Genomic DNA, 12,424 nt, shown 5'->3' on the forward strand with positions numbered 1-12,424 from the left:
AGCAAAGTAGTGAATCAAGATAAAAATTATTACTATCAGTTATTTTTAATATTTATTTGTTTATTTGGTTGTGTCGGGTCTTGGTGGCAGCAGGCAGCTCCTTACTTGTGGCTCATGGACTCCTTAGTTGTGGCTCGAGTGCTCCTTAGTTGCAGCACATGGGCTCCTTAGTTGTGGCAGGTGGGCTCCTTAGTTGAGACATGCCTGTGGGATCTAGTTCCTGGATCAGGGATCAAACCCAGGCCCCCTACATTGGGAGCGTGGAACCTTAATGACAGTGCCACCAAGGAAGTCCCTACTATCAGTTTTTAATTATTATAGATGACAAGCAAATGTGCTTGTACCCATGTACACTTACAATGGGTGCATTTTATGGTATGTAAATTGTACCTCAATAAAACTTTTAAATATATGGAGCTGATTTTATTCACAATGAGCCTGTTTATAAGCCTGTAATTCCTCCTTCCTCACACTATCTTCCTGGCCTATATGGCAATATAAACAGAAATGCCATGTAAGCAGTTCTTTATACTGAGGTAGCAATTTATTTTTCTATATCAAGGAAGGAAAATGGAGAAATTCTCAGAAAAATCTCCTTAATTACTTACAACTCAATATTTCCCACTATTCTTTGTTCCACATGGGAATGACTAGGTCTAGAGAAATAAAATGGAGATAGAATAGGTCTAGTGGAAAACAAATATGTATAATTTTCAGTGAGAGGCCATGTCTTCCTCTTCAACTCCACTCATAGAAACTTTGCACATAGGGGTGCTTAATTTATGTAGGCCAATGTCTGACATATAGACTGCTTGGGCTTTAGACTTTTGAAACTTTTAGTAGCCACATGAATCAAAATATCATTGCATTCTCTGGTGCTTCATTCACCTTGTTGACTTTAAGTGATATGATAAGTTCTCACTCTAGAGGAATGGTTGAGTAAAATAGGAGCATCCATAAAATTGACTAATGTGCAGACATTAGCATGTTGTTATTAAAAATAGCATTTCAGGGCTTCCCTGGTGACGCAGTGGTTGAGAGTCTGCCTGCCAATGCAGGGGACGTGGGTTCATGCCCTGGTCCAGGAAGATCCCACATGCCGTGGAGCGGCTGGGCCTGTGAGCGATGGCCGCTGAGCCTGTGCATCCAGAGCCTGTGCTCCACAGCAGGAGAGGCCACAGCAGTGAGAGGCCCGCGTACCTCAAGAAAAAAAGTAGCATTTCATTTTGTGATTCTTCATTTTTCCTGTGTGTGGCCTCTTTTGCCACAGGATTGTCCTTTTTCTGGGATTAAAGATTTAGGACCTATCTTGTTCACCACTGTAGTCTGACACATACTAGTTGCTCAATAAAATTTTATTGGCTAGATAAGTGAATGAAATAAACTGAAAGTCACCATATTCTGTGAAAAACATCAATGAAGCAAAAATGTACAAAATTCCTAAATGGGAATGGTTAACCAGAGGATTCTACTTCTGGTATTTTATGTGAGTTGTCTGTTTTCACTCTTTCTGTGCCCCAATGGTTCTGGACCATTGAGCATCCAATAAAACTAATTTATTCATCCTCTCAACAAATATTTGTTGATCATATACTGTGTGCCAGGGACTAGATACATTTCTCTCTAGTGAAAAAGGGCAAGGGATACTTTGGGTTTGAAAAACAAGTGAGCTATGTAATAACAGGTTTGGTTCATGCAGATGGTACAGTTGTAGTGTAAAATGACATCACTGCTCTTCTCACACTGGGAAACTGGATGTCTTCCTTGTCTTCACTTTTAAATACCATGACCATAGAAGCCCTTCCTTATTATAAACTTTATCATTTAAATGATAAAATAGGGTCCAGAGGCCAATGAATAATTCTTTGTAGCATGAACTAATTCAAAGTTTCTCAAATCTTTTCACCACCAATGAGGACTTTCATAATCTTTATTGATAGGCCCTGTATTTTTGAAAAATTTTTCAGCATCACTCTATTCATCGTCCAATAGCTTCTATCTCATTTTTTATTTATCAAATGTATATATACGTATGATATATATATACATGTGATATGTATACATATATATATATGCCAAAATTTCTGTTCAACCTGAGATAACTAATGTTATCACCCTTGATATAATTGCAGCCAAGTTTATAGAAGCTTGATGTTTTAGGTAACTAGTCAACATATTATTACTTATAAATTATTTGAAAACATATTATTACTTACAAATTATTTGAAATATTGAAAATAGTGAAACCCATTACTACCTTCTCAGACCTTTAAAGGTGTCGTGTTCCAGTGTTTGGAGCCTACTGAATGTGCTCAGGGTTTATCTGGAGAAAAGGGGTATATTTCTGGAGTATATACCAGGGTAAGACCACACAGATACAAGTGAATCTTAGCCAGCTCTGATTTGGGACCTAAGGATAAAAACTTCTGCTGGGACACACCACCAAAAAAAACCATGAAAGGCAAAGGGTTAACTAACAGACACTTTACATGTAGACAAGTCCTCCGGGAAACAGAAGTTTTACATTCTCCAGCTTTCATTATACTGACCCTAGCAGCTGTGTGAACTCCAAGCCTCTAGCTAAGAATTAAAAGCCAGCTGAATCACCACATCTTTACACCAAATGAAATTATACTTCAGTCAAATTTTACAGAAAGAAAAATGTTTAAATGTATTTTAAAGTAATAAGACAATTTCCAGAAATTAGGAAAAGAAGCATGCATCTGTTTAAAAAGAACGCACACAGACACATACACACATAATATAAATTTACACCTATATCTTATCACTGAACATATTTAGAAATTATACAGTATGCTATAGAACCCATAAAATCTCATTGGGGAAGGTGTAACATTGTGTTTGGTGGCAAAAAGGTTAGGATCCGTTGGGCTATTTATGACTGAAAGATAAATATATGAACTGAATTTTTAATTAAAAACAGAGGCCTTGTAGTGTTTCCTTAGACAGACTCTTTCTCCTATATTAGCGTCTACTTAGGGAATGTTTCTATATTCTCTAATTCTTTGTTTCATATAAAGGGCCAGGAAGGAAAAATATAGGGTAAAAAGACTATAAAGATCTTTTTGACACCTCTAGGGCTCTCCAGCAATCCATGAAAAGTATGTGAATTCCCTTTTGATGAAATTCCACAGTTTTTACCATTGATGGGCCCTATTTGTAGGCCCTTTAGCACTGATATATGAATTTGTTTAATTTGTTCAAAAAGAGTTGTTAAAAATAAATCTTTGAGAGAGAACCTGTGTGAGAGAGTTATACTTTGGTTTCAATTGTTTAAACTTCATGATGGAGATGAAGTCATCAGTAACTTTTTAAAAATAATGTTTCTGATATTGTCATTATCTAGTCATGTATTTGGAGAGTAGTAAACAGATTAACCTCTAGGTTTGGTTTTCTTTTTTAATTCACTTTACTCTTTTCTTCAGCTACCTTGACAAGCTATTCTGAAAACATGGAACGCACAAAATACGTTGGGGAAAGCAGTAAAGAATTAGGATCTGGAGGAAACATAAAGCCTTGGCAGTCTCAAAAATCCAGCATGGATTCCTGTTTATATCGAGTAGATGAAAACATGACGGCTTCCACCTATAGTCTGAATAAGATCCCAGAGAGGAATTTGGAAACAGTTTTATCACAGTCAGTACAGTCTATTCCTCTTTATCTTATGCCACGGCCAAATTCAGTAGCAGGTAAGTTTTATTTGTTTTAAATCACCATTTTATTGGCATATATATTGAAATGAAGATAAATTCTGCTCTCACAGTATATTTAAATTTTCCATTCATCTTCTTCAACTAAGCTATTCTTTTATGTTTGGGTAATATACATGTGTATATCTTTTTGAACCTGGGGGAAGGTTTGTGTTCCTTAAGTGATTGTTTAGTTCTGCTTCCAAAATATAAATATAAAATAGGGACTTCCCTTGCAGTCCAGTGGTTAAGACTTCACCTACCAAAGCAGGGGCTGCGGGTTTGATCCCTGCTCAGGGAGCTAAGATCCCACATGCCTCCGGCCAAAAAACCAAAACATAGAACAGAAGCAATGTTGTAACAAATTCAATAAAGACTTTTAAAAAAAAAAAGGTCCACATCAAAAAAAATCTTAAAAGAAAACCAAAATATAAATATAAAATAAAATCAAAAAGAGAACCTATAAAGTATATTGTCAAGCTGTTAAAAGTCTTTTCTCACATCAGAAGTCTTTCAAAGGATTTCACTTTGAAATTTTAAAAACTTTAGTTTTAAAAAACATTATTTGAGAATTCCCTGGCGGGCCAGTGGTTAGGATTCTGAGCTTTCACTGCCAAGGGCCTGGGTTCGACCCCTGGTCAGGGAACTAAGATCCCACAAGCTGCGCTGTGCAGCCAAAATAAAAATTTTAAAACATTATTAAATTGAAGTATATTTCAGTAGAATTTATATTACCAGAAACATCACCTGTAGTTTGAGAGAGTGACAAGCAGGCAAGAATTCAACTTCCCCGTTCGAAGAGCTCAGTATTTTCACAGTACACTGGCTATCTTACCATAGTAGAATCATCAGGTACCTGCATTGCTAAAGAATAACTCAAACACCACTAGCAGTCTCAGTCATAAGGGGATGATACAGATAATAAGTGGCTGGAATATGGAGCCATTATTCTTTAGCAGCTGTTCAGAACTACGTCAAGGGATATTTTTAATACAGCTAAGTTGCTGTTTAATAATTCAGACCAGAACTTTTGCAGAACGGTTGGGCATTCTGACATTTTCAAAATGCATCATCATCTGGACTTTGTCCATGCTACAAAATCAAAGTTATGTTTGTCTTTCTTACTTGCCTGATGAGTGTCAGGATGGGTTTATCTCACTGACACAAGATAATAAAATACTTATTGTAGTCAGGAGCTCTTTCCAGATGTAATTATTTATGTTACGCAGATGATGGTGTGATGCTTCTTGCCTTTCCCATCTCCCTTCTGTACCTTTTCTAAACCATTACTCTTTGTTCCGTCCTCTGGAGACCATCAGCATCTGTCATCAGATGTGATTACGAGGAGCATGGCTCATCTGAAAGATCAGTAACTGCAGAAGATTTTAATATTAATTTTTCAAGATTATTCACTTTTATATAATGACAGAAAATTTTCTCTCCTGGGTTCTTTTCAATATGATGATCCCCAACCATGACATCATTTTTAGAATCCTAGACTGCTATAACTTATGAGAAATTGCTAGGCAAATTCAGTCTATCCAAAAGAGAAACATGTAAATCCTTGCTTACATAAAAGTGGAAAATATAGCTACAAGCCTTAATGGTACATCCCAATTTACTTCTTAATTAAGCTGCAGTGATTTCTAAGAGAATTCTGGCTCTGTTATTTGAGAAGAACACTGAGCACTTAGTAGGAAACAGAGGTATAAGCTTCTTTTGTTCTCTTTTTAGTTCACTGAAGAGATTATAAAATACTTTTCCCTTCTTGAGCATAAGTGTCTGTAAAGATTCATTATTTTACCCTATGCAAAAACTAACTTTAGGTTTTACAAAAAGTTGTACAGGACTAATTAGACAGATATGATTCATCCCTCACTGTCTCTAAAGGTTTCTAACACTGTTGCTTTCCGGAAATTGGCATAAGGCAGCTGTCAGAAGCATCAATAAGTTATCAGACATTTCTCTAACTAATAGATATTGAAGAAATTGACTGCATAGAACCCAGGTTTCTATACCAGGTATTTTAGTCACCGGGTAAAAGTATAATTTGAAATATGTTTTTTAAAAAACTTTAAAAAGCAAGCAGTATTTTATCAGGTGAAGAGTACATTCTTCCATTATATGGATTGTAAGATTTTTGTCTATTTAGAATTTTATCTTGTAAGCACTGTTATTCTAGTTACTTAATAAAATCTTTTAAATTGTGGTCAACTTTTAGGGAATTATTCAACTTGTGAATTTTTCAGACTTCTTAACTACCTCTCATGGTATATTTTTTGCAAACTGCCTTTAGCAACTTTACTGTTTGTAGTCATCATCATACTTGTGGCTACAATTGTACGTCAGTAACTTTTCGCATATCCATTGGAACAGTGACTGAAGCAAATATTAAGATTTTTGGGGAGAATTACAGGAGGGAATTCTAATTGACATCTATTGTTGTTTTGGTAACCTATTTGGCTGCAGTGTGATAAATGCTATAATACAGTAATTTATGAAGTACCATAGGAACACAGAGAAGGAAGCATCTAAGTGCAAAGGGGAGAGTAGGGTAGAGAAGAACAGAAAACATCACAGAGAAGGACAAATAAGAATTCACTAGAAGGACTAAGAGAAGAAAGAGGAAGAAGGCACCAAGAAGTTAAAAAACTTGGCATATAATTGGTATTTCTCCATGACTAGGACCTGGGGTATATGGAAGGAATGGTAGAAAATGATGTTGAAAGGGATGCCAAAGACCTTATGCACTCTGATGTTATGTTGGGTTTACTTTGTTGATAGTGAGTTTAAACAGGAGCCATATCATCACATTTGCAGTTCAAAAGAATGACTGTATGTATCCATCCCTTATAAGATAGACTGAAGGGCAAAAGCCTGGAGTTAGAGAAAATAGTTAAAAGCTTCTGGTATTGTGCAAAATTATAGTGAATTGAATTGCCAGGTTATATCAATAGAGTTGGGAGAGTGGCTTGAGAGATCTTCTTCTTTTTTACCTTAAAAAATAACATTTGTTAGATTTTTTAATACAGAGAGATATAAAGAAGAAAACAAAACAAGAAATGAGCTATAATCTCCTTGCCCAGTGGTTCCTGCTGACATATTCTAGAAATTAAAGATTCATATATATTATATAATATATATAAAATAAAAATTCAGATTCAAACACAAAAGGAAAAGCCACTTTCCCCTCTCTTCTTAGTAAAATGTTAATATTATGATTCTTTAAAAAATATATATTATACATATAATATTCATATTATATACATAATATAATATATATTATATAGCTACATGTGATTATAATATATGTAAGAAACATGTGAGGTCAAAAATCAATAAGATTTATACAAGAGAAATGAAAGCATATGTTCTTACCCAGATTTACACAAATCATAGCAGCTTTATTTGTAATGGCCACAAATTGTCAGTATCCCAAATGCCCATCAACAGGTGAATGGATAAACAAATTAAGCATATCTTTACAGTGAATACTACCCAGCAGTAAAAAGAATGAACTGATACTGCAACAACATGTATGAATCTCAAAATAGTTAATGCTGAGTGAAAGAAGCCAGATTTTTAAAAAGTACATACTATATGATTACATTTATATAAAATCCTAGAAAATGCAAACTACTCTATAGGCACAGAGGGTCTCTCTTGCAATACAACCATCTGCACGTGCGAGTTTCACCGAGCCCTCTTTGTATGACCCTGTGGGAATTGGGGCTCATAACTGACACAGTGTCGATACTCTGGCTACTGTTACTCCTCTGAGTAATAAACTGTCTTTCATCTATGACCTAGATGTCTCATGTCTTCTTCCTCAAGCATCCAGGCTTGTTAGCTTACAAGTAGGATAAAATATCAGATCCTTCACAGTTCTTGACAATGAAATACCATTATACCCATACCTAAAAAAATTAAAAGGAATGGCAATGCCAAGTGTTCATGAGGATGTGATGCAATTGGAATTGTCATACATCGCTGATGGGGGTATATTAATAAATTGGCATTACCACTTTGTAAAGCTGCTTGGCAAGATCTGTTAAAGGTGTATAAAGCTATATGTGCATGTTATCTAAAACCTAGCGATTCCACTCCTGCATAGACTAGCCATCAAAAATAAGTCCTTATATTCACCAAAAGACAAATATAAGAATGTTCATATCAGTTTTAGTTATAATACCCAAAAGCTGAAATTAATCCACATGTCCATCAACAGTCTTGATGAATTGTGTACAACAATGAAAAAGAATGTACTACTGCTATAGACAACATCGTGGAGAGTGCACACTTTATGAAGTATGTATATTTATATAAAGTTCAGAAAAACAGACAAAACTATGACACTTCTGTGGTGAAGAACTAAAGTAGTGGTTACCTTTGGTGGGAATATCAATTAAGGGAGCCTTCTATATCTTGATCTGAATGGTGGTTGCATGGGTGTATACATAGATAAAAATTTATTGAGCTAAATACTTAAGATTTATGTACACTGTGTATATAAATTATACCTCAACTTAAAATACATATAAAGTATATATTTAAGCTCTTGTCTTTCTAAAAGGGTTTTCCTTTGTCTTTGGTTTAGAAATAGCAGTCCTAGGTGACATCACTAGATCTTTGAAGAAATACCTATTTTTAGTGTTGATTAAAAATATCCAAATAACTTCAAGAACTGGATGATTTACTTAAGGTGTATCAGAAGTTTGTTCCTTTTTCTTGCAAATAGTATTCCATTGTATGTCTCTACCTCATTTTATCTGTCCATTCACCAAGTTGATGGACATTGAGGTTTTTTCCATTTTTTAGCTATTGTGAATACTGCTGCTATGAACATTCTTGTGCCAGTCTTTGAATGGATATATATTTTCATTTCTCTTGAATAGATACCTAGGATTGGAATTGCTGGATCATAGGGTAAATCTATGTTTAACTTTTTAAGAAACTGCGAAACTGTTTTCCAAAGCGACTGCACCACCCACAGTGTGTGGAGACTCCTGTTTCTCCACCTCCCGTCTACCATTTGTTATTGTCTTACCTCTTATTATGGTTATTCTAGCAGATGTGAAATGCTGTCTTGTGGTTTTAATTTGCATTTTCCTAGTGACTAATGATGTTGAGTTTATTTTGTGTGCTTATTAGCTATTCATATATCTTCTCTGGTGAAATAACTATTTTTTATGGGCTGTCTGTCTTCCTATTATTGAGTTGTTAGAATTTGTTGTATATTCTGCATACAAATCCTTATCAGAGATGTGTTTGTAAAATATTTTCTCCCACTCTGTTGCTTATCTTTTTGTTTTCTTATTGATGTATTTTTGAAACAGAAAATTTTTTAAAATTTTTATTCCTTTATTGAAGTATACTTGATTTACAGTGTTTCAGGTGTACAGCAAGGTGTTTCAGTTATATATTTGTATGCTCTTTCAGATTCTTTTCCATTATAGGTTATTACAAGATACTGAATACAGTACCCTGTAGGTCCTTTTTGGTTATCTATTTTATATATAGTAGCGTGTATCTGTTTATCCCAAATTCCAAAGTTTTCCCTCCCCCCTCCCTTTCCCCTTTGGTAACCATAAGTTTGTTTTCTATGTCTGTTAAGTCTGTTTCTGTTTTGTAAATGAGTTCATTTGTATCGTTTTTTAGATTCCACATACAAGTGGTATCATATGATATTTGTCTTTCTCTGTCTGATTACTTCACTTAGTATGATAATCTCTAGGTCCTTCCATGTTGCTGCAAATGGCACTATTTCATTCTTTTTTATGGCTAAGTAATACTCCATTGTATGTATATACCACATCTTCTTTATCCATTCATCTGAAACACAAAAAATTTGATGACATCAATTTATCAGATTTTTCTTCTGTGGACCATGCTTTTGGTGCCATTTTTTTTAAATCATTTTAACAGAAAGTAAAACTGTTTATATCAAGTATTATAAAACACTGATTTTTCTTTGTTATTGAAGTTTATTTTAACTCAAGTACTGAAAAATACTTCCTTACATACTTAAATGCTTTATTCCTTCTTCTTTTCCTTCTACCCTCCCTCATGTTAAAACATAAATAAAAGGGATAATATTAGTCTAAATTGTTATTCCGATAAACCTTAATTATTGATTAGTTTTTCATCTATCACAGTGGTCATCTCATAACACTGGCCTTTCTGGCTAGCAGAGATTTTTCAGATTCTTAAGCAGTACTGATCATGCTTCTTTAATAGATCTGTCCTGGAGAATAGGATTTTATACTGTTGGAGGAGCACTTACTGACTATGTTGAACAAAATACTTCATCAGAGAATTATTTCTTGTCAATGTTGAATGTAATACAAATAGACCTGCTATTGCCTACAGGGCAAGTCATAGGTCAAGGAGTAGTTTGTATGGGAAACCATGTATCTGTATCTGTAACCATGTTCTGTATCTGGAAACCATGGTTTCAGATCCTCACACAGAGGCAGGAAAGTAAACCAAACGACTCAATTATTTTCAAAATTTAATAGATTATAGGTTGAAAGTGTTTCCAGAATGTAGAAGGACAAAATTACTTTCACCTGCTAACTGTATAATGTGTGTAAATATTTGATAAGACCACAATCTCTAGTAGCTTAAGTGATTAGATACCTAAATCAGTTTTTAAAGTAAATTGTATTAGCTCAGGAGGGTCCTCTCTTCTCATTTTAGCTCTAGGTATATATGTTTTCTTTTACTTTCTAATGTACGTAGAAGTGGTTCCCCAAGCTGGGGGAAGATCAAATACTCAAATCTCCTTGGTGAACAGGAATGATTGATGATTTCAAATATGAGATGAGTTTGAAATAGGGAAAAGAGTCAGTATATTTTACTTATTAAATTGTTCTAAGTATATGAATGGGGTTGGGGAGTGATGAATGCCAGTAATAAAAGGCTTTGTTCAAACTCAGCTTTTAAATTTCCTTCTTTTTTAAACTTTATCTCAGTATGAGTGATATAATTATTTATTTTAGAGACCAATTAATGTTGAATAATGATTTGAAAATACCATTTTCATCACATTTTTAAAAACCTAGGGAATTAATTGTTTAATTGGTCCTTGCTGTGTTATAGACTTCTCCCCAGCTGGGGAAGAGAAGCATCCTCTTTAGCTTGAGCTTTGTGGCATCTTTACAGGACCACATTTGTCACAACCAGGAAATTGTCAAGGAATTATATGGGGCTGATGCTGGATTGAACTCTGAAGAGTAAAACTGTCTGTGTTATTCCATAATTCTTGATTTTAAAGAGAATTGGAAAGGATGTGTGGCTTTTATAACACTTTTATTTTCAGGGAATGGAGTCAGCACATATAAAATGTTTATAGTGATTTATTTTTTTAATATTTTCTGAGATTTTAACTCACTACAATGTATTGAAGTAACATATGTAATGAAATTTTTTAATCATGTACTTTTTGTTGATTACTAAAGTAGGTCTGCTTGAATAAATATATTGGTCAGTTAGATTTAGCTATATACCTTTAGCAACATAAAGATTCTTAAACAAGTGAAGTCTAAAGTTAATGTACCAATTAAAAGCTCCATATACCACAAATGAAAATAATACTATTTACTGAAAACATAAAAACTTTTATCTTGAATGATGAAGTGATTAAAGGTGAGTTTTGGCAGTCTAGCATTCAAGGTTGGGTTTTTCCTGGAGCAGCTCAGTTTTCTGAAAATAAATTTAGAAGTTTATGCACCTTTAAATTAAAATCATAAAATATGAAAAAATAAAAACTGTCTTTTATTGTTTTCAAAATGTAAATCACTATTGCATATTTTTAAGCCTGTTGTGTTGGAAGGAAGCAGAGAACCCTTGTGGACTTGTGGTTGCATGGCAGAAATTATCAGAGTAGGCTGTCTGTGGTCATCTTTGATGTCTTAAAATGAGATTGGCAATGAATTGGAGGGATATGAGAAGCAGGAAATGTTCACTTACAACAGCTGTCCTCAGTGCTTTGTGTGAAAATGAAGAGTCTATCAGGGAAACATGCAAACAACAGGAGTCAGCTAAAATATAAACTCTCACCATCTGCTTCTTAATGTTTGGGGCTGCACATTTTCCTAAGAGAAGGATCTTAAGAATCAGGTAAATGCAAAATGGGAATCCTGGGGGATTTAAATGAATCCAATTGGAAACTGTAATAAAGATTTTACCAAAAAAAATAAAATCAGAAACGGGCTTTTCTGCAGTCAGAATGTTGGCTTTATGAACCAAGGGTGTAAGAACAGCAGAGTGGCTTCTTGCCCAGGCTGTAGCAAACATAAAGTGTCATTCCAGGCTCCCTGCTCAGGTCAGCCAGAATGGCAATTGTGCTACTAAAATCTGTTTGCATTAGTGGCAACTGATATAAGAAGAAACAATTTAAACTGATTCCAAACTCTGTAATACAGAGTTGCCTCTGGAATGTTTTGTACCAAAAGTCATCTGCTGGATTTCTTCCTGCCCACTTGTGTATTAAATTCAAAAAGTATGTCAGTTAAATGTTCTGTAAATGAGTCAGCTGTTCCAATCTGATGAAATCTCAGAAAAATATATGCTCCCTTTTTCCACTTCCCTCTTCCTTCTCTGAAAACAAGGATTTTTAATGACATAGATTTTATGGGCTTACTTTTTTAAAGCATTTTCTTTTTACATAAAACTTTTTATTGTTGACTTGTTTTTCCTATTTCATCAGTTCA

General features: G+C 34.4%; 1 protein-coding gene across 7 annotated transcripts in view; it reads left to right on the forward strand.

The window, feature by feature from the left end:
- TANC2 (tetratricopeptide repeat, ankyrin repeat and coiled-coil containing 2) overlaps positions 1–12,424 on the forward strand; it is a 364,111-nt gene that overhangs the window by 220,722 nt on the left and 130,965 nt on the right. For all 7 annotated transcript variants that reach the window (XM_032616890.1, XM_032616892.1, XM_032616893.1 and 4 more), the window contains one exon: positions 3,447–3,710. In XM_032616890.1, the coding sequence (XP_032472781.1) occupies positions 3,447–3,710 (264 nt within the window). The remainder of the gene's footprint in view (positions 1–3,446; positions 3,711–12,424) is intronic.

This window comes from Phocoena sinus, chromosome 20 (assembly GCF_008692025.1).
Source record: "Phocoena sinus isolate mPhoSin1 chromosome 20, mPhoSin1.pri, whole genome shotgun sequence".
NCBI classification, from domain to species: domain Eukaryota; kingdom Metazoa; phylum Chordata; class Mammalia; order Artiodactyla; family Phocoenidae; genus Phocoena; species Phocoena sinus.